The sequence below is a fragment of the Syngnathus typhle genome, linkage group LG2, assembly GCF_033458585.1.
Source record: "Syngnathus typhle isolate RoL2023-S1 ecotype Sweden linkage group LG2, RoL_Styp_1.0, whole genome shotgun sequence".
In the NCBI taxonomy this organism is placed as follows: domain Eukaryota; kingdom Metazoa; phylum Chordata; class Actinopteri; order Syngnathiformes; family Syngnathidae; genus Syngnathus; species Syngnathus typhle.
In genome coordinates, this window is record NC_083739.1 from 20,133,260 (window position 1) to 20,156,892 (window position 23,633).

Consider the following 23,633-nt stretch of genomic DNA (forward strand, 5'->3'; position numbering starts at 1 on the left):
CTACCACGTGTAAGGGAGTGTATAGTCAGTACGACCCCCGTGATTCTTGAATCAGAAGCCCTTGACGATAGGGTGGGATTATAAAGGTTAATGAATAATCCAAACACTTTTACTTTTGGTGGTAATTATTACAATAAATGTGATTTTATAATTGTCAAATGAAGATGTTCTACAGTTTCTATCAAACATCAATTACGACTTATAAAGTACTTTTTACGTTAAGTGTAGGCCTGTTATTTGACAATATTAAAATGCTTACTATTTTTCATTTGAGTAATGCTTCCTGATCAGGCAAAATGTGAGCCTCATTGTGATATATTTTATGAAGTCTTAACATTATCTTTACTACTTTCTAAAACAAGCAAAGAGGCAAAGGTGTCCTTACCTTTAACTGATCAATGATCAGGCTATAAACCATTTCTTAAAACCTTTTTAAAGGATACCTATTCAAGAAGGGTAGTACCCTAAAATCTGTAATTTGTCACTGCCTTTATTAATGATGCAGTACTTTTATGTTGTGCTGACTCTTGCAGCTTTTGGCGTTGATCAATGTTACCAGGGAAAACTGCAGGCACAGTTGCTTGTCCAGTGAGCGCTTTTAGCCTCACATTGTTTGGAAACGTAAACATAATCAGATGAAAGTATTATAGAATTACAAACTCCAATTGCACCGTGCACTTGATGGCCAAGACTAGTTTAAGAATTGAGATTTTAAAAGAAAGCCTTAAAATCCAACTACTCTACAGGGACTCTCATTTGTCATTCATGAAGATGTGTACAAAAATGCACGAGTTGCAAAATTATGGTAAATAAGTCTACAGACAAGGTGGTTCCTCATATTAAGAGTTTCTCACAAAAAATCAATTCCTCTTAATGTATTTGTTGACAAAGTCAAGTCTTCAATTCACTGTACAGACGTTTAGTTTTTTTTTTTTTTTCCAAAATATAGTTTATCCCAATGACTTTGTTGTTGATTTTTTATTTTATTTTTTGTACTATCTTACATACTCCTGTACACTTGGTGTCTATTGACATTGGGTGATATCCTGATCACTGGAAAGAAGAAGAAGAAAAACAGAGAAGAGGAAGTAAAAGCGAAACAGAGAGGAATAGTAGAAGAAGAGAAGATGTCCAGTGTGATCGTTGTCCTCAGTGAAGACGTTGGACCCCGTACCTTGGCTCTCTTCTATCCCGAACCTCAATCTAAAATTAAAACAAAAAAAACACGCACAACATGAAGTAGTCAACAAATGAATGATTAAATTATTTATATCATCTTTGTCATAATACAATACTGTAATTAAATTTTAGATGTCAGGCACCCAATTATTTAATTCCCATTCATCTCTGCCGTTGCCTGTGACGGCTGCCGTGGCCGATGGGACATAGAGCAAATGTAACTTGAGATGGCTCATGTATTGCATGCTTTTCAAAGAACATACCAGATGGTTGATTTGGCGACTCTTGGATATTCTGTTCAACATTCTTTGTGGCGCTTTCCCCTATCCCTGCATTGGCGTCTCTTTGTACCACCAACTGAGCCTTCCCGTGTAAAGCTACCAAAGACAAATTCACAACTTGCTCCAGTCCTTTTATCTGCTTAATTTGCCATGAAATTAAACTCTTTGGCATTCAGGGAATTCATTATTTTGGAGCCAGGGAAATACCTGTATTAAACTCCTTTCAGTAGCCCACCCCCCTACACACGCACGCACTTTTTCACATTATGCACAGAGGGGAAATGACAAATGGCAATACCACAGCAATACCTCTTCTCAAGAGAATTAATTTTTTTAGATTACGTACTATGATAATATTGCACTCTAATTAGGTTGGAAATGAGAACAACCTGAATAAGTTTTTTTTAAACAGAAGAAATTTGTGTTGACATGATTTGTTTGCATCTTGATCTCTATGCGTGGGTTTGACCAATGTGAATTCAAAATAACGTTAAATGTTGGTGATAATAGAACGTAAACTTGTTTAATCACCCTTTTGTATTTTTATGAATTATTCAACATGATCTATTTTTTAAAGGGGTCTGTTCATGTTCAATATCCACATTTGCATATTTACACACACTTATATTGCGATACATTGTGTGAGTGGGTGTATATGAGCGAGTGAGTGTGTGTGCGTGTGCGTGCGTGCGTGTGTGTTTCATGCAAATGTAACTGACAAAGCAAAATTCCTTACGTACCCTGGACACAGCAAAATCTGAAAAGACACAAACAGGACAACAGTGTTGGCATGAAGGCAATAACAAAAAGTGGAAGAAAGTGCAAACTCGTGCAAAACATTATGCTTATGTAAGTCTAAGTTAAGCATCCAAGTCATTGTTCACGGCTGAATGATGACATTTGTTGACCGCATCTGCTGGCTTATGTTTATTTCTTCTTTGTTTCCTCTTCAAATGCTTCCCTTTCAGTGCTGTTTTTTTCCTATTAACGTGAATCAAGTTACATTTTCCTTATTATTGACTGCTGCTAAACCAGAGGGCAATTTCACTTTCTATGAATATAAAAGCAATAGGGGGGGATTTACAGCTGATGAAGCAATGGATCCATTCGTGTAAAAAAAACTATGACGACAACTCACAGTCAGTGGGGTTCATCAGATAAAAAGAGAAAGACATGCCCACGCACTGGAATATCTCCAGTTACCATGGAAACCATCAGAGATCCATCGGAGAAGTGAAACATCTTATGTCACAATTCTCCCATTTATATTGCAGTCTCAGCCTCTTCCACCTTTCTGTTTTACTGCATGTTGCTCCCGATCTACTGCTATAGCTTACAACGTCCACTCTATTACAGTCAATATTATGTCATGGCTATCTCTGTTTGTTTCTTCTATATCTGATTAACTCTCCTTTTTGGTGTTCAATTCATTTTTGTCTCCCTTTTTCCGTTCCTTTCCTCCAATAGTCCGCTTTCACACAGCTTAACAAAAAGGATTCAAGTGTCCTGATGCAACTTTGTGTAAACTGTCAGAGTTGCACCGAGGGAGAGCCTTTGAATGGTGCACTGAAACTACAATGAAAAAATGAGAGAATGGTTTCAAATCTGAAAATCAACAGGAAACACTATACTATGTTGTATTTCTTTCACCTGCATCTCATTAAATTAAAATTATTGGTATATGCATTTTCATTCTATATCTGATCATATACAAGTCAACATAACAACACTTCAAATACTGTGGAGCCTACAATGCGAAACACCCTTGAGGACACACAAATCCCAAGTTCTCCAAATGTTTTCGGTAAAAACACAGGGTGCCCCCCCTTAAATTATTATTTCTATGTAAGTGAGGAAATTCTCACTCAAATGATCTAAAATGTAAATAATGTGGAGGAAAAAATATGCCTGCTTAAGACGTCAAAGAATTTTAGAGAAGATACATAGTCATTGCTAATTACAAGGGATCTGACATTCCCAACGGTCCAATGGTCTGGGGCTACCACGTGACAGTGTTGGACCACAAGGGTCACGGTCACCAGCACAAATTTAATAAATAATCATAAAATAAATGTGAGGAAATCAACGTAACCTTGCCTTTTTAATGGCTATTATTATTTATGTATTTTGACTACCGAATACACACACTTACTAACTACTGCAGTTCATGCACCGGTAGCTCTACATATGTATTTATATATTTTGTTATATTATTGTTTTAAATCACACTTTCTATTAACTGAGGAGTGTAGAGTGTGGAAGGAAAATGAAAAGTTGGTATTTTACTTGCCTGTGATATTTAAGATTTTTGTGTGAATTCAATACATTCATCTTCGGGAATGTGCCACACCTTAACAAAGTTTCACGGAAATGTTACAAGGGGTTATCCTTCCTAAATGCAAATGAGAGCAACTGTCTCAGTACTTTTGTGAATGGTGGAGGTGGTGAAAAATACTTCCTTTGATTCCATATTTGGGAATATATTCATATACTATATACACAGTATGTTATTGCAAGGAACACGTCTTAACCTTTGTTGTCAGTCTGCAGGTCGTCCAGATAGAAATCATTTTGCCGGTTGCCCAGGACGAAGGCCATTAAGGAGAGGACCAGGGCGTTGAGAATGCCCATGATGGCCAACATGTAGGCCCAGCGTACAGAGCAGTCACCCAGGGAGTACTTCCCCGCATGCTCCCCGCACATGTCCCGGATGACCTCGGCATCCCACCCATCAGGAAAGATCATGCAGCCCAGGACCAGGCATACACCTGCATGAGAACAAGGTGAAGGAGGAGACGGAATTAGAGGAGGAAAGATTCAGGTTCATTTATTAATGACCACACAACAAGTTGGTGGAATTAGTTTCCAGTACAACATGACACGCTCACATCTCTGTGCCAACACACACCAATACAAACAATAAATAGACAGATACGCATAGAAACATCAATTAATGATTTAGTTTAGTGTCCGTTGGGAAAAAAACTGTCTTTCAAGAAACTTATTTAATTGGCAGGGACCTGTCGCGGCTTCAGAAAGGATGTGAGAAGGAGTAACACAGGTGGGAAGCAAAAAGTAACAAAAAAATGGTAATATAGAAATTGAACTGGAAGATAAATGAATTTCGAAAAGAGAGATATTTCCTCGATATAGCCATTATTTATAAGAATTCAATTTTGTCAGCTACAATGATGATTCAGGGCAAATGTGTTGTATATTCTACCAGGCTAAATACGCAAGCAGGTAACTAATATATAAAAAAACATTTTTACAAATTTTGTCTTGTCAAAGCTATGGAAACATGTTTTGATAAAAAAAAAAAATCTGTCAATGCTTGTCGTGCTTTAACAATAACACAATACGGAACAATATTTATTTTCTTCTAATTACAAGCACTAAAGTAATAAAAGAGAGGAACTATAACCCTAATTCACAATGCATATATACAATGAAAATGTCATATTTAATTTTGTACATTCCCGTACCCTACTTTTAGTTGAATCAGTATTATTCCAGAGTCTGTGTTAAAAAAAACTTTTTCTATTTATGTAGACCATCTTCGGCACAACACTACACCACAATGATTTCAACCACTCAGTTTGTGATTTTTTTTCTAATTATTTTTCAATAATTCAAACAAAGTATTATGCCAGGAAAGGGCCAGTGGTTGTGGAGTGGTTCCTATATCTGAAAGGTATGAATTTGGCGTGACTCTGTGCAGGATACACAGTATGGAATATGGATGAGCGAATGTACTCATGGGAAAAACATGAAAACATAACTGACTTATTCAGGTTAACTTGGCCTTGGTGCCCTGATACGTCTTAGGTGCAGTGCTCAATGGTCTGTAAGAACACTCTGCATAAAATGCTTACAACATTTCTGTGTTAGTAGCTGCTGATGTGCAATATGATGCATTAGAATCTGATTATGGAGGGGGAAAGGAATGTAACAATAACCCTGGCAGCTTTCTTTTCGAAGTGCTTGAAGTAACTTTGGTGATGGTCGACAGTATATGGAATAAAGTAGTCAGACACACCCTTGAATTTATTAATTATTCAATCAGAGGCAGGATGTGAACCCGTAAAATCCTCTGAATCGATATATTCTTAATTTTTAAGAAGCTCTAAATGAATGGACAACATTAACCACTGACACATTTGCACGCAAAGTGAAGAGTGAAATCTGCTCTTTCTACATTTCTGAAGGATCGTTGACCCCCTAAATGAAACTTTTCTATGTCAGGAAATTAGCGAGTAGCTTTTGATACATTGGTGACAATAAAACTACAGTACAGTGATCAGCATCAGTCAGTCAATTACACGGAAATCGCCTTCAGTATCATGACATTTACTCTAAAGAAGAACCATCCATTCATTGATTTTCTAATTATCTCCATTAGGGTTGCAGATGAGCTTGAGCCTTATCCTATCTGACTTTGGGCGAAACGCGGAGTACACCCTGGACAGGACTTGCTGAACTATTGCAGGGCTCAAGAAAAACAAACGTCGACAAGAAAGCTGCTCTCACTCGCATACACAACCACAAACGACGGTGTCCACATGCACACAAATACAAACACACGTAGAGTCCCACACCTAGCAAAATCCATACATGCAATTCAAAGAGCACAAGTGAAATGGTAATCCATACTTTGCACATATGCTCATTCATCAAAGTGAGCATCACCCTGGGAGCTGATTGGACCACGTCCCACGCTCACCAGCTCTGTTTAAATAGCATTCAGCCCGCGCCAGCCTGAGGCTTTGTAAGTAAAGCAGTGGGATCCAGTGGGAGATGGTGAACATACATGGCAGCCGTCACACTCAATCTTCATTCAGGCCACAACACGTCTTTTTCACAGCTAACATCACCAGCGCTACTCATAAAAGCGGATCAGATTCGACCGAGCTAGTGATTATTACATGCGACTCAATGTCCGGTAGATTAAATGTCCGCAGAATTTACTTGGTGAATATTTCAAAAACAGACTAAGACTAAGCGGCAGCAACAACTATTGAAAGAAGTAGGGTAGTGATTGGTAATTGCCTGCTCCCCCATACTGGAAATATGAAGGAACATACAGTATTTAAGGGAGCAGACTTGGATTCGAGATGAGAATATAGAAGGCATTATTGCACCATTAACAAACACCTTCAATTGTCATATTGATGCTCTGTTTCTGTTTTTTGCCATAGTAACCCCGAGTCATCATATGAGATACTATCCATCCATCCATCCATCCATCCATCCATCCATCCATCCATCCATTTCCTGTACCGCTATGTCCCCACGGGGGTCGCGGGTGTGCTGGAGCCTATCCCAGCGGTCATCGGGCAGTAGGCGGGGGATACCCTGAACCGGTTGCCAGCCGATCGCAGAGCACACGGAGACAAACAACCATTCACACTCGCACTCACACCTAGGGACAATGTGGAGTCTCCAATCGGCCTACCAAGCATGTTTTTGGGATGTGGGAGGAAACCGGAGTGCCCGGAGGAAACCCACGCGGGCTCAGGGAGAACATGCAAACTCCACACAGGGAGGGTCGGAGGTGGAATCAAACCGGCACCCTCCTTACTGTGAGGCGGATGTGCTGACCAAGTGTACCACCCTTCAGTCAAAATATCCACTAGTCCCCCTCCAGAACTGCAGGAAGCAGAAAAAAAACAGCCACGTCACAATGCACCAAACTTCCTGTCAGATGCCAGGGATGGCCATATTGCCTACAGACCATCATGTGAGCTGGGGGCCTGTTAGTGAAAGAGAAGAAACTTAAACAGGGAAAGCAAAGAAAGAAAAAAAACCAAATAGACTCCTCAGTTCCTGGTCTCACGCAACTGGTAAGAAATAGACTTGGATGCTATAGTTCTAAGTTTGGTTAATGCTTAGTTTGTTTGAAATGTTTGGTTTGAGCTACAAGCTGTGTTTATGTGAACTTTGAGTCACTCAATCAATTTGAAGGATTCACAAAGGCAAAGTGGATGTTTATGTTTGGCATATGCTTATGTTTAAACATTCAATTACGTTGCTTAAAAAATCCAGCAGAGGAAAAACTTGAATTTTATCCAGTACATTATACGCTCAGCTAGCTGCCTGTTCATGCATATTTGAGGTGATGTACATTAATATTTAAGAATCTTTGTATGCGTGTTTTGCAACTTTTGATGCTTCTTGGTGGGGGAATTTATTTTGCACTCTCCCGTTGATACTTGTGTAGGTCATGCAGTTTGCTCATAAGCGATTATTCTGCTGGTGTTTACCTTCTCTCCATTTAATAATGTATTCTGCCTGTCCTGTAAGCTTTGCATCAGCACTTGTTGTCACCCAAATTCTGAATAAAATGGGCTGCAGGGCATACAATTTCTGTATGTTGAAGTAAAACAAACAAAGTCACGCAACTGACTGAATATTCAAAAGGCATATGCAAAATGTAAGTTAATCTTACTCACTGAAAGTTTTATGTGTACCGTATATACGTAGGTACTAAGAATTCCCGAGTTGCATTTTTGTTCAAATTTTGTCTCAAATTTTGAACTGTAAGACTTTGGGAGTGTTTGACTTTAGAGGTTCCGCTGTATTTTTGTGGCTTTTATAGGCATCAAAGTTTTGGATGCAAATGTAAAATCCATTAAGTATGTGGTGGAGTGGTGTACCATTACCGATTCCCTGTGAAGACCCCCTGCTTTACCTCCACCATCCATCACAAGTCAATGGTGGGCGGTGCACTCGTGGCAACAGATGAGGGAGAATACGAGATTAGTAAGAGCACATCTCGAGCAAGGATACACTCAAAGTGTGACGGCTCCCCACTCCAAATCATTGCAGGCATAATGAGGGAATGTAATGAGAAGGGATATAATGACGGTATTACAGTAAGTAATGAGAGAAAAGAGGAGCAACTCAAGGCATCGTCCTGGGAAATCAGAACATTATTAGCTTCTCTTTATGACCGCCGTACAAGATGGAAGCATAGACAGGCAATGAGAAAAATAATTTACTGAGTAATAAGCATCAGGTAACATGTTTTAGGGGTTTTTGATGAACGTGCGTTGTGTGAAAATGCTCCCGAGTCCCATGGAGGTTTGGGAGAGCGTGACCATGTAGTTGACGAATCGGAGGGACCAAGTGCATCCACCTCAGGGCAGCTCATTTACTAACCGTTTCTCTTTGTTTGCCTCCAGTCTGTTCCAAAACAACCAGCGTTTTGCATCTGCTGCTAAATACACAAACATGCTCAATGCTCATACCTTAACACACACACACGTGTGACCATGCAATGCAGGTTTAAATTGTGTGTTCCTATACGATTTAGGACGCTATCAAGTTTTACTTTGTTGCTATTGCACATGAACTACAGTTATAACCATGTAAAACAAATGATTATTTTTTTGTAGCTTTAGCCATGTTTTTGGTTTCCTTTCATAAATAAACTATAGTTTTATTTTTATTTATTTTTATTACACAGGAGCTTATAAAATGTCCGGGCGGCCCCATTAGGACAATCATTGTATCTCAGTGTACTGGATGTCAAGGATGTTAAGTTCCTCCTTCCCTTGATTTTTTTATTTCTTTATTTTGCTATAGCATGAGTGAGCTGGTGCCTGTACTAGCAGACTTGGGGCCAGACGCGAGGCACACTGGACAGGCTACCAGTCTAGCTCAGAATTAAAAAGAAAAAAGTAGTGCTGCATAATTATTACACACTGGAAACTTCCCTTGCCAGAGCAGCAAAAATATATATACGGTGACACACTGGTTAGCACGTCGCCTCACATTTCGGAGGTCATAGGTCTCCTGTGTGGAGTTTGCATGTTCTCATGTCTTAATAATTGCAACACATGGACTAATGCCAGTGCCCTGACAAAGTGCCACCAAGCAAAGCATCAAACCACAGCCGCTTGGTATGATTGCATATATTTTATACTTCCATTTAAACAAAATAGAAGCAAGTATAACATGACATCCTTTATTTCCAACTCCAGTGTTTAAAAGTGGGCACCAGTGAGCTAAAAATAAAATGAGAGAAAAGCCCTTTGAAGCGGGTGGGGGTTTTCCCGCTTCCTCCCCTTCCAATCTCTCAAGACGCTGCCTTCTGAACTCGGAGCCCAGAGACATCAAAGATGCCAAGCGAGGGGATCCAACAGCAAGTGGTAGGAAAAACGGGGCGAGCTGGACGCCCTCTGATGCAATACACTGTCGTGTCTTTATTTTTTTCATCTCACTTCATCGCCTCCAATCGTTTCACAAGCTGTCAGCTGTCTGGAACATGGCTTCAAAAACGAGCCCAACTAATGAGAGCAAGAACAAAAAAAAAAGGCAGGCTAAGGCAGAGTTGTGATCCAACTAGTTAAATATGCTGCATACAATCTATTTATAGCACAAAGGAGATATTTCTCGGGCTATTATGTAACAATTTTGACAGACTTTCTTTTCCACATGGCATTCTAATTCTAGTTAAACAACACAAAGTGATTATATAAGAGATCTAAAAATATTTTCAGCATACTAAATTTAAATGTGTGCGCTCAATATTTTTAAGGGGAGCATCCAAAGCTGCCATGTTTCTCCTGAGCATTTTCACTTGATCTGCTAATATATGGATGTAATTCAATTTAGCAAAATGCAAAATAGTCATCAATCACAGAATCACTAATGTTAGAACAGCACTTCATTGGTGCATCAGAGTGTAAAGCTGTAAATATGTGAACAAGACTTCCCCATGTCCAGGCAGTAATATAATAAAGCTGTCGAGGATTCTGCCTTTTCTTTGCTACGGTGTCTGTCCTCCATCTATCTAATGGATGGCCTCGTCACTGATACACACAGCTTTTATAGGAGTTGAGATCAAGCCCATGTGTACAAGCATGCATGTGTGCCTGTCGAATGTGCATGCATGTGTGTGTATGTGCTATGCGTTATGCTGATGGTGGGACTTTACACAATCATACCGCCTCTAGGGTTCACTGACCGTTTCGCCGCATGAAGGACCTGCTTCTACATTATTATATAGCCTGGTTCCCACCGACTGGTGAGGTTCAGTTCAGCTTACTTTGGTGCAGTTTGGAAAGATTTCCAGAGCAGATGGTTGCTTTAGCTGCGGTATGCAAATATCCTGATATTATAGCACTTGACCGCCAATGATTTAACAAGGAAGAACTGCATGGCACAGAGAGCAAAGGAAAACAAGAACTCCCCAAGCACTGTTTGCATTTGTTTTGTGTGTTGCATTATTCCCAGTGTTGCACAGAAGCAGCGATCCTCACTGAAACGAATTACATCTACCTCCAAAGAAAGATATGTTCACCCCTTCAGATCCAGACTGCAAATGCACAAAGCAACTGCCGGCTATTTGTTAATGTATTAATCTCTGTACATTATGTGTAATGTAATCATTTGTTTAAATCAAGTGTATGTAGTATTGACAGTTTATCTTCTGTGTTGAATGGTATAGCTACAGTGTTGGAGCCCTGTTGCTCCAAGGCTCGCCTTACAAATGGACAGTTGTAATCATGCATCTTTTAGGCCAGCAAAGCCAACAATGGGTACTTTGGTGCTTTTATTTTTTAGAAGTGGATGTTGTGGTGACATTTTATAGTTCCATACTTTAAAGGTAGCTACAGTGTAAGGGCATGTAGCCTAAGGGCTTCCCTTCAGATGGTACAAATGAATTTTTAAGGGTAAAAAAAAAACATGGCCATTTGTTATAGGAGCAAGTACATGCTAACACACACACACACACACTGACAGACAATGCAGAGAAGGGTCAAAGAAATTCATTATTCATTTGTAAGGCTATTTTTAGAACCACGCTGGTGACTTTAGAATTATTTATTAACCGCCTGATTATTAAAACATGTATGTTTGGTTGGGAAAAGACATCCAGAAATCTCAGATAGAGAGGAAAGGAAGAAATGGGGGGCAGGGGTATCCCCTCGGGAATCGCTCGCTCACTCACTTCCTATTTCTCTCTCTCTCTCGCTCTCTCTCTCGCTCTCTCTCTCTCTCGCTCTCTCTCTCTCTCTCTTATTGTAGGTGTGCATCTCTGTTGATGAGGACAATGAACTATTATTTGGCACCGTACTATGCAGAAGATAGCGATTAAAAACATACGGAAGTTCATAATCATTCAAAAGTGTATGAAATTGACATTTCCACCGTGAGTGGTCCTTGCATTGTGTCTGTCAATTATTTGCAAGTATTTACTGTTTAACCATACCCCCGCGACCAGTTATATTGCATTACCTTCAAAGCAGTTACACATGGCCTTAAAACAAGTGTGGTCAACTTTATTCCACAATTATTGGAAATATTTTAGGTAGAAACCGCATATGCTGTTGTACAGTAGTTTGGAAGTAACTGTAGTTCGAATGCCTTTCAGACTGGATTGCTGAAAATCTTGAATGAATAAAGTAGTTATGAATAGCACAACATTCATTTCAATTTGTATATCATAACTTGTCACAGATTTTGTAGGAAATTGAAACACTAAAATCCCCAAATGTAAATTATAAAAAGGATTAGGCAGAATTTAATATTTCTGTCTTGGGATCAAATGAGACACAAAACTGAATAACTGCCAGTGTTGTATAAAAGTGTAATCATGTAAATGTAATGTATGTCTTTGCGCATTTCATTTACTGGGGTTTACTTCTAATTAAAATGGCAACCATGTAAGTTTAATTCCGTCGAAAGAAATTGGAGCAGCACACAAGCTACAGGGGACTGAGCCACTCGAGAGGAGCTGGAGACGTTGTGTGTTGGTTAATAATGGGACATATTGACATTAATATTAATGTAAACATGCTCCAAATTAAATGTTTTTTTTCTTCCTCGCAGAAGTCTACCATTATTACTTTGCCCAAAGGTTAACGTTCTAATACGGTACTATACGATATATGTGTCACGGTGCGGATGGTGGAAATGGAGCAGGGCGACCAAGTGCAGCTTGGACCAGGGTTTATTGGCGCAAACTCAAAACACAGACTTGGTACACTGACATAACTATACATCACTGAATTGGACCTCAACCTCCCATCTATTTCATCCTTTGAATATCTCGCTTTTCCCCTCCCCAACTCTACTACTGCTGTTCTTATCTACCGCCCCCCCCAAGTCACATCCGTCTTTTCTTTCTGAACTCTCTGAACTTCTCACCATCGTATCCTCAGTCTCCTATCGCCTCCTACTAATCGCTGACTTCAACATCCACATCGACCAGCCAACTGCTCCACTGACTTCATCTCCCTTCTGGACTGCTTTCATCTCACCCAGCACATCAACTTCCCCACCCACACCAAAGGCCACACCCTGGATATAGTATGCTCCTCCTTTCCACTCACATCCAACCCCCGTCCTCTCACCTTTCCACTGTCAGATCATCTCTGCATCCTCTTCTCCGCCCCTCTACCCTCGCCTCATAAATCCACAAAACGCACCATCTCCTACCGCAACATCAAGACTGTAAACCCAATCATCCTTTGCCAGCTCTTATCCTCTGCTCTTCCCCCTGACCCCACTTCTTCCTCCCCTGATGACTTTGCCACCACGCTCAACAACATCCTTTCTGACTCCCTTGATTCCCTAGCCCCCTGGAAAACTTCCTCTTTTACATTCACTAACTCTGCCCCTTGGTACACACCGGAACTCCGCACCATGAAACAAACTGGCCGTCAACTCGAACGCCTCTACAAAAGAACCCGCCTCACCGTCCATGCCGAAACCTTTAAAAAACACATCTCCTCCAGTCGTGGTGCTCTTCTTGCTGCCAAATCTGCTTACTTCTCATCTCTCAATAATAACACCAACCAAAACCCCCGCATACTGTTCTCCACCGTCGACAAATTGCTCCAGCCACCGGTCCACCAAGCCAACCTCTGTAACTCCTTCCTTGTCAACTTTAACAACAAAATCGCCCAAATCAACAGTTCTCTGACCGACACCATCAATAACTCCTCCTCCCCCACCCCTGCCCTCCTGCCCCCCCTTCCTGACCTCCCGCCCTTCCCCTCTCTCACTGCCTTCTCCCTTGTTGACTCCTCCACTATCCTAGACACCATTACCTCATCCAAGACAACCACCTGCTCTCTTGACCCTCTTCCAATGACCTTAACTAAGGCCTGCCTCCCTGTCGTCCTCCCCCACCTCACCACCCTTTTTAATCAGTCTTTATCCCTTGGCCGCTTTCCCACTGTCTATAAACTTGCAGCCATCACCCCCATCCTCAAAAAGCCCACCTTGGACCTACTCAACCTCTCCAACTACCGTCCCATCTCCAACCTTTCATTCCTTTCCAAAACCCTTGAACGCATTGTCTCCGCCCAACTCCACACCCATCTCCAGTCCAACAACCTCTATGAACCCTTCCAGTCCGGATTCCACCCACTTCACAGCACTGAAACAGCTCTAGTTAAAGTCACTAACGATCTCCTCATTTCTGCAGACTCTGGTGCCCTCAACATCCTACTACTACTTGACCTTAGCGCAGTGACACTGTGAACCATTCCATCCTCCTCCAAAGGCTGCGCCAACTAGGTGTTGAGGGCACTGCACTCGACTGGCTCACCTCCTACCTCGCCAACAGAAACCAGTTCATCTCTCTCTCCGGTCACACATCCATCCTCTCCCCAGTTACACAAGGGGTCCCCCAAAGCTCCGTTCTTGGCCCCCTCCTATTCATCTGTTACCTCTTTCCCCTTGGTACTGTCATCCGAAAACTCAATCTGGACTTCCACTGCTACGCTGATGACACCCAGATCTATATACGTACGACACCAACCCGTAACCCTTCCCTCACCCATTTTGAAACCTGCATCTCTACAATAAAAGCATGGCTGACCCACAACTTTCTCAAACTCAACAGTGACAAAACAGAGCTCCTCCTCATAGGCACTAAATCCTCCCTTAACAAAACTGGATCCATCACACTCACCATTGACTCCTCAAACATCACTCCCTCCCCTCTGGCACGCAATCTTCGCGTTATTTTTGACCCCACACTGTCCTTTCAACCTCATGTTAGCTCAGTTGTCAAGACTTCCTATTTCCACCTCCGACGCATCGCTAAAATCCGGCACTGCCTTTCTCTCCCTGCCGCTGAATCTCTCATCCACGCCTTCATCTCATCCCGGCTTGACTACTGCAACTCCCTTCTCACTGGAATCACTGCTCACTCACTCCATAGACTTCAACTAGTCCAAAACTCTGCTGCCCGCCTCCTTACCCACACCCGGTCCCGTGAACACATCACTCCTGTTCTCCACTCTCTTCACTGGATCCCCATGAAGGAGCGTATCATCTTCAAGATACTCCTCCTCACCTTCAAAGCCCTTCACCACCTGGCTCCCACTTACCTATCCGACCTCCTTGTCCCCTACTGCCCCAACCGTCCCCTCCGATCCTCCAATACTGATCCGATCCTTCTCCTGCACTTCTCAGTTTCAATACTAGATGGAGCCCGCCACACACAGCGTTTGACGTCCCATTAGCACCCCGCCCCCCCCCCGGAAGAGAAGCGAACACGCAGCGTTTGACGTCCCATTAGCACCCCCCTAACCCTAACCCGAACCCAAACCGCACTCGGGCGGCGACCTGAACCGCACTCGGGCGGCGACCTGAACCGCACTCGGGCGGCAACCTGAACCGCACTCGGGCGGCGACCTGAACCTATGGCGCGAACAGAAACTATGGCAACCTAGACACATAGCAAAACTGGGGATGAGACATGACAGAACGCGAACAGAAACCATGGCAACCTAGACACCTAACAAAACCAGGGACGAGACATGACAATATGTATATTAGTATATAATACTGTCAAAACAATTGGAGAGTAATATATGTCACAGAAGGGTGGATTGGCTGGCGACCAATTCAGGGTGTACCCGCCTCTCGCTCCAGCACACCTGCGACCCTCGTAAGGATAAGCGGTTCAGATAATACATGGATGGATGAAGCTCACAGTTTGTGTGCGCATGTACTATATGTGAAGTAAACATGAAATTAAATGTAAAATCGTAGAATAAAATTTATGCTGTAGGCAGTGATTCAGAGAGCACTTACGTAAGTCTCATGGACATCTTTGACAGACCACAGAGGACATACAAGTTATACGGGTGACGTAAAAACAGATGCTACCCTAAAGTTATATGGGCTACCATCGTATATCCATCACAAATTTCACTGGGTTCTTCCCAGATGCATTTAAGTTTGTTTTATTTTCAAACATACTATCAGTTTAGTGAATGCCACAGTGACATTAAACAAGGAAAATAAATTCCTGCATCAACATGCTGATCTTCAAGTTCCACCCGCCTCTAAAGTTTTGTGGACAACTTTTGCATCTTTCATAGCATCATTCTCCTTTTTGTGTTTATTTCTTTATGAAATTGCTGTGAAAAAAGTCATTAAAAAATGGTGACAGCCCAAACTATTGCTCAGCACTGCAATGTCATGCCCGTTGACCTGTTGAAGGCATGGCTATACAGATTTGTCCTTTCTTGGCATGAATCAAGTGGCAATACATTGGCTTAAAAAGCTAATAATTTATTTACTTGATGGAGTTAGGAATTCTATCATCCACCATCAATTACACACACGCACACGCACAAAAACACTTTGACCGAGCAGGAGCTGACACTTAATTTCTACCGGAACAGCTTATCCCCTGTGCCACGGCCGGCGTCTTGCTTAGATCTGTTTAATATTGCAACAGCCGAGGTCAGATGCAAAAAGGAGATGGATGGATGAGCTGATGCATGTGGGGAGGAGTTGCAATGACTCATAGGCTTCCAGCCTTCCTATAGTAACTAATTTCTTCTGGAAGGTGCAAGAAAGAGAGTAGGAAATGAAGAAAGGCAAGGCGATAAGGGTGGAAAGGGTAATAGATGGAATAAAACAGTGTATAGGAATTGCTGAAGGCTTTCCCCAAATAAACCAATCAATCTGACTGAGATCATATTTGTCCCATAAAAGTGATTTTTGTGCCAACCAAAAAGAAAACATGAACTCAAACTGACTTCACTCGAGAGTATTTTGCCTGAATGGATGAAAATTCATGTCAAGGAACAAGCGGCAAAGCTCTTTACAGAGCTCAAGGTCTTTGGGGAACTCTTGCCCAGGCACTTGTTCTTTTCATTTGCGGAAGCATGCAGCTTAGTCTAGGCGTCCATCATTCATGTTCCTGTGAAAGTACAGCATAATTTGGAGAGGTTAGTCATTTCTGATCCCAACCTAACCTAATCTGTACTGTACGTACCCCTATTTTGTTTCTTGAAATGAATAATTAGGAATGGGAAAGTTAATATAACGGCAGCAAGTATTAGCTTGTGACACTGCTAGAGAAGCATAGATGTAAACATTATTGAATATCTCACCCCATTACAAAGTACGCAACGGTGTATATTGCTTAAAAAATGGCTGTACCGCCCGATATTTTGGGAGGTATTTTTCTGACTAGGTTTTTGTGTTTTGTTTTTTGATATATATATTTTTTCAATTTAATTGTATTAAAAACTTGTTTAGGCATATAAAAATACCAATATTGAGATATAAAATGTTGTCTGGATATTTACCCATACCACTATGTCATGTATGACATCATGTCATATCATTTTTATTACTTCATTCCCTCAGCCAGTCAATAAAACCATAATGAGTCGGATCGAAAGCCTTCCCTAATTTTGATTTTGTCTTTATGAATTCTTTGCTTGTCTATATTCCCTATGGCCCAAAATCTAAGCAAATCAATAGAATATGGTTCAGGTTCTCCAGTTTGTTTAAAGGTGTGCAAGATACTTTATCTTTGAGTGTATTAACCTTGTTTGATTTTGGTCAATTCAGCATAGCACTGTTGGCCCACTTTCAGATTCGAGATGCCAAGACATTTTGCTCGGCCAAGAAACCTGGGACCCAGTGATTTGGCCTGGCTTCTATTTATCATCATCATTTTCACTTTAACCTTAACTTGAACTCCCCTAAGTTCATTGCAGTAATTATTCAATTTTAAAGAATTGCACACCCACAAATCTGACATAACATGGGAAACGTGTGGGCGTTCAGAGCTATACTGTCATTTGAGCTGCCATAAAGCTAAATTGCTAATGGCATTTTCATTGGATGAATGGTTGTCTTTTGCTCTCCGTGTTGGAGTTGCATGCACAACGCCATCATGATCTGCACCCTAACTGTGCATTTGGTCTAGTTGGCCTAAATTGAGGTCACTGTCAGTTCAAATTGGCCATCAATGTACTCACAGTGGCATAGTTGGTCACTGGGCTGTGCCAGGGGACAAGCTGCTACAGCCAGCAGGCCAGAGTGGAGGATTAAATGGACATCTTCAAGGTGGTGAACAGCATTAGGCCAAAAGCCAAGCCTATTAGACAACTTACCTCTGCCACAGATCATACATGTCCACTGGAAGGACAACAAAATCTTTGCAACTTTTATGAACATGAACTGATAATTTAAATATGGAATCTCTCATTTCATTAATCCATTTGATTTTGTCTTGGACTGTGTCAGGAACGTAGGAAGAGAACTGTATGTTGGGCAACATTGTTGCTTTAACTAGAATTTATATAATCAATGCATCTTAATTTCGTTAACAGTGTGTTTAATTTCCATTACATTTTTATTTATTTGTTACTTGTGGTTATACAAAATAGAAAAGATGGAAATTGCAATTCTTTTTGGATTGCGCACATGCAATACAGTGGACTCGCTGTTCCCAGGGGTTGGGCTAAAGAATATGAGAGAGAGCGCGATAGAAAGAAAACCGATTTGCAAAGTAGTGTCTGTGCACACTTTGAGTTCCTGCAATGCAGAGATGGACATTGGCACATTTCGCCGGGGTTGAGATTACTTTTTAGAAACATGACAGGATTGATGTGCACCAGCAGAGTCAAGATATTTTCACAGATTTTATGGAGCTAAGCAATACTTCCGATAATGGCTGCATCATCATCAGATTCCTCAGCACAATCAATGCAGCAGGTTTAAGTTCATGCAATTTTACTAATGTTTTACCTGACTGATATTGCCACAAAGAGCACCAATCTGGTCCAATAATTGAAGGCCTTACAAGAGAAAACCAATGCTGTTTGATTCATGCCAACTCGAGAGCACCAAACATTTCAACATGCAATCAGAGGACAGACTGCAACAGGACAATTCTTGAAATTATTAATTATGGTCTTGGTTCCTTTTATATAAGTAATGTATTTGATGCCAAAAGAGCCACTCTTTGAGTGCTTTTTTCAAATAGTTATTGATGATTTAAAAATTTAGACCATAATAGTAAAGATAATCAATCTTAATTAAACAATGTCCAAGAGCCGCTTTCATAAATTTCAAAGGCATCTCACATTAGGATAATACATTTCCATTCAGCCATTTGTAAATGTCATGCATTGCCTTCTCTCCTGGTCCATGGATATTCCTGTGTCCACTGTCCATGGAGGCATTTACACATTATACTCACCCAGCAGAAGAATAATCCCATCGACCTGGAATCATCCCTCAAAATAGCAGTACGGATCATAGAAAATAAATAAAACCTCGGTTATGGGATGATGAATCCAAAACTTTGTTTTAAGACATAGTGCATCATGGGCAAGCTGAGATGGATGGATGGTGGTAATTTGCATTTCAACATTATCTTTGTAATGGTGCAGGATTCCTTACACACTATCATGGTTAGTACATTAGTAATTCTTGTCTGCTTTATTTGGTGCTGTGAACAATCCCACCAATGCATTCCCACATTGTCTCCATTCTGTGGAATCAGAGCTGAGAAATTAAAACAACAGCCCCAATTACCAACTACAAGAAGCCTGCAGCATTGTATCTTGGCAGACAGGCCAATGGTGTACCATAAAAACGGGCGTAATATCATTTTGGGGGGGAGGCTAGTGTAGTCTACGTTCTTTGGGACCGTGATGCGCCTCACTGGACGTTCTGGTGCATGGAGCTGCCGCAGCCCAGATACACCTGACAATTTGGAAACGGAAATTGGAACACGTACATCCTCATTTTCATGCCAGGGTAAGTCTAGTTTTGCGTGTTTTTGAATTTGGTAAACATGTTATGCCTCACTTGGTGCCCGGGCTGCAATGCCCCCCGGCACATCTTGTAAATTGGTGACACATAGTAGTAAATTGTACATGACCTAAACGCGCTCTGAATGGTAGTGGACTTGGTGTAACGTAATTTTGGTGTTTGTTCGAGGTGCAGGCAGATGCGCATTCGGCGTAACGTTCATGTGCATGGTGGATGTCATCATTTCGTTCATGAATATGACAAGAGTGTGGGTCAATCCCTTTGAATTTTTGTAGAAATCAATTCATTGATGAAATTATAATCATTATCCTCCACAAACATGAAAAGAGGACCTCCACAAGATGGGACAATACAGAGAAAGGGATCTCGGTCCTTTCCTTTTTGCACAACCTCTCTAAATCATCCAACAACCTCGGTTCTCTCCTCTGCACTCCCCACTTAAGCTCTCTCCACATGTTTTCAATGGCGTTGAGTTCTGTGGACTGAGATGGCCATCGGAGGAGCTTGATTCTATGTCTAGTGTAACATTTCTACAATTCTCAGTCGGAGAGTACTATGCTTCTGGAATCAAAATTGAAATTGTTTTCGGGCTTTAAACACATCTTAACCAGGAGTATGAATAATTATAGAGGGCATTGTACATTCAATTAGAAAATGTATATTTTTTTTCTAAACGGTGCACTGTAATTAATGGAACTCACTTGAAAATTTTCTTTTCAAATATTTGTAAAGAGAAGCAGCCCCAATCTTAAAACTAAGAATAGACTTTGGTGTCCCAAACACAAGAATGCTATCCAAACACTTGTAGGATTTTTGACTAAATACTATATGCACAATAATTGGTCAGAAGTAACATGTTTGGATTTTTATGAAAATATGTTATGATTAATGGGTTGTAGTGTATGTACCTTTGTCTGAAAGATGGTAAAACAGTGTATGTGTGTCTGCCATATATGATGGTGGAGCTGCAAAAAGACTTGTCAATTACCCTACTTTTGAGGGATCAGTATTGTTATACTGCTTCAACCTTGTTGAGGCCTGGATTAAATTAATTTAGCAATGAAGCCCCACTCTTTGCCACCCCAACACACACACACACACACACACACACACACTCTTCTCCTCGAGTTACCATCACTTGTAATGTGAAAATTCAACCCACAAAAACGAGGCTCATTTCATCATTAAATTTAAACGTGACCAAAGCGAAGCAGACAGCTGCACAGATTCTATGCCTATGCCCTCCCCCACAAGCACACAAGTACACAAAACGAATAGACGCAACAAATAAAAGACGGTGTCCCCCTTGCGCGTATGCGCGTACGTCCGTGCGCGCGCTTACCGCACAGCAGCTGCATCCAGGCGCAGGTCTTGTAAACGGTGGAGGTGTTGCAGAAGAAGAACAGTGCCATGCAGGCGATGCAGCCGATGATGAGTACCATGGAGAGCAGCACAAACACCGAGGCCGCCTTGAAGGCTCCTGACGGGATGGAACTGAAGTCGGAGAAGCTGCCCACGCAGGTGAGCTCCCGGCTGGACGACGGCCCGGTGCCCACGCAGTAGTGGAAGAGGCCAAAGTAGCCGGCCTGCTGCGTGTTGACGCTGTCGCCGATCCAGTACGGCTGGATGAAGACCACCACGTTGACGATGGCGAAGCAGATGGTGAAGATGGCCCACAGCACCCCGACGGCCCGCGGGTTGTAGTTGTAGTTGTAATTGCCGTGATAGATCTTGGAGGCTTCTTGGGAAGGCAACATGTTTATTCCTCTTCTTTTAAAAAAAAAAAAATCTCCCTCTTTCTCTTGACCCCCGTCGTCTGCCCCTGCACACCTTCCCAAAAAGGCAATCAAATCCACACAGACACTTTTTACCATCCACTTAAATGCAAAACTGGATTGGCCTTGCATGAAAGGAAAAAATGCTACGTGGAAAAAACACAAAAGTCATAGCCTACCTATAGTTACTAATGAATAATTCACCACGACAGGTGATTCAACATTACTCGTTTTCCTTGGGGCTACACCATGAATGATCCATCAAATAGGGGGATGTCTTTATTTCACATGCAGACGCGATGTTTTAATTTAAAGCGGCTTTCCGTGCTTCATCAGCCAATATGTTTTCATGGTGTCTATCACGAGCGTCCAAGAAAGGGTGGAAGGAAGGATGGATGGATGTATGGATGGATAAGCGGTCTTATTTCGTCCGTTGTTTTTACCTTCCCATGCATCCGTGGGATAACCCCCTTACTGTTTCGCCTATATGACCAAGGATGTGCACATGAAATCGAAGGAGGGAAAATAAAAAGAGGAGGAGAAAGGGGATGGGATGCAGGAGACCGAGAAGAGGCGTAATCTCGAAAAAGCCCCCTCTGTCAAATTTGAGCAGTCCTTTCTTGTAAATCCAAAATTCTCCACCGCCACGACTCCATCATCATCATTTTTCTCGTCGGACAGCCTTTATCCACAACGTGTAGCCCCGCTCTCTTTCTCCCCCTATATATTTCTCTCTCCCTCTCTCCTCTGTCCTCCTCCTGCTCTCGCTCCTCTGCGCGCACCCCGGGAAGACGCTGATGTTTGTACTGATGACAGCGAGGGGGCGCGTTCACGTGCGCGGCCACGGTGGGTGGGGGTGCTGGAGGGTGGACGTTTGCGTCAAAGCGCGCCACCGCTGGTTTCATTTTGAATTAAACTGGCAGGTAGTCACCCCCACCGTGATTGGAAGAAATCGGCATTGACATAGTGAAATGGGGGGGATGAAATGAAATATTAACTGAAATGATATTACGTTTGCTCCTACGTATGTGCTTCCTATAATATACAAGACTGGTGAATGCAGGCATGTAGTATAATTAAAAATCTACAGTCTCTTAATTTAATATTCAAGAATTAAAAGTATTTTTTATGCATGAAAAATCATTAGCTCATTCGTTCCTTTCCTTTCCCTCTGGCAATTGAAAACAAATTTATTATTATATTTGTTATTATTTATTCTCTAAATTATTTATTTTTATATTTCAACACTGGAGCCACTATCAAGATAATATTGGGCGAGAGTCAGACTACACCCTGGAGTAATCACCAGCTCGCCGAGCACAACCAACGACTCACATTCATTGACCTATAGGTTGCGTAGCACTTAATCACATAAGAGCCTCAAATGGCTTCACAGGCTCACAGTTGTCAAAGATTGGCACCTTTTGAAATAAATTTGAGTCTTCGGAAAAAAGAAATAGAACTGATCAGCAGTGCGATTTTAGCCTTAGGGTTGTGCCTGTGGTTGTGTGAACCACATTGAGTTGCCTTGTGAATCAAATGTGCTACATAAACAAAGCTGCTTCGCCTTCGACTTATTATCCATAGAAAGCAAAGCTGGCACACATTCATTTTTATGAAGGTGCAAGACTGGTTCAGCGTGTTTAAGAATTTTGGTTGGTGGTTAACAAACATTATTCAGATGATAATGATTACTGTTCGTTCAATGGATTTCCATAGCCATAGGGACTGTGCCGCACTATTGTCAATTGGGTGATGTTACAGTACACACATTCGTGGAGCGCCAAATCTATCTGCCTGCGCCTGATTACCGTAATTTTCTGACAACAAGTTGCACCGGAGTATAAGTCGCACCAGCCATAAAATGCCCCAAAAATTGTCCGGAAATTACGGTAAATACAGCAAAATTGTGCTAGAGCATCTGCACGAAAATAACAGATCTGCTTTTGAAAAGTAAATGCCCAAGATTGCACGCTTCAACCTCCTGCATGGACTCCTATGTGCGGCACTGTATGCCTCTCACAGGCTGATTTGAACGGGTATTAGAGGAGGCATTTCAATTGGCTGCAAAGCAAGTCGGCTTTGTTCTCCCCCACAGTGGTGCAAACCACCCATTAATTGCTCACTGCACCAAGCTGCAAAAATACCCACACTGGATATAGCCCACCACTTTGCACAGTTAGACAGCGCTATGTGCCAGACTCGCTCGACATGAATATTGAGCCCTGGGAGTTTGCACAACAGTTAACCACAACACCCTCCTGCTGACAGGTTGGCCAGCCAGTACCCACTCCCGCCTGGCTGCCAGCTTGCCCATATCCAACAGAACTCAGGAGGCTTT

At 41.8% G+C, this 23,633-nt stretch overlaps 1 protein-coding gene across 2 annotated transcripts; it reads right to left on the bottom strand.

Annotated features, from left to right (window-relative positions):
* Positions 1 to 1,149: 1,149 nt before the first annotated feature.
* LOC133149867 (LHFPL tetraspan subfamily member 4 protein-like) lies at positions 1,150 to 22,024 on the bottom strand. Of its 2 annotated transcripts, XM_061272052.1 has the most exons (5): positions 20,860 to 22,024; positions 3,992 to 4,228; positions 2,208 to 2,217; positions 1,871 to 1,910; positions 1,150 to 1,203 (listed from the first exon to the last, which is right to left on the bottom strand). In XM_061272052.1, exons 1-5 carry the CDS (start codon positions 21,422 to 21,424, stop codon positions 1,150 to 1,152), a joined length of 906 nt encoding a protein of 301 aa, XP_061128036.1. In that variant the 5' UTR covers positions 21,425 to 22,024. The 2 variants fall into 2 exon arrangements, with proteins under 2 accessions (XP_061128036.1, XP_061128037.1); XM_061272053.1 differs by lacking the exon at positions 1,871 to 1,910 and having other exon boundaries at positions 2,201 to 2,217.
* Between the last annotated feature and the right edge of the window lie 1,609 nt (positions 22,025 to 23,633).

Coding starts and splice junctions, on each gene's coding strand:
- LOC133149867 (XM_061272052.1), bottom strand. CDS start 21,424: ATGCAAGGCCAATCCAGTTTTGCATTTAAGTGGATGGTAAAAAGTGTC. Junction 4,229..20,859: donor CTGGATGCAGCTGCTGTGCG/GTAAGCGCGCGC, acceptor GTTCTCATGCAG/GTGTATGCCTGGTCCTGGGC. Junction 1,204..1,870: donor TGTCAACACAAATTTCTTCT/GTTTAAAAAAAA, acceptor TTTTAATTTTAG/ATTGAGGTTCGGGATAGAAG.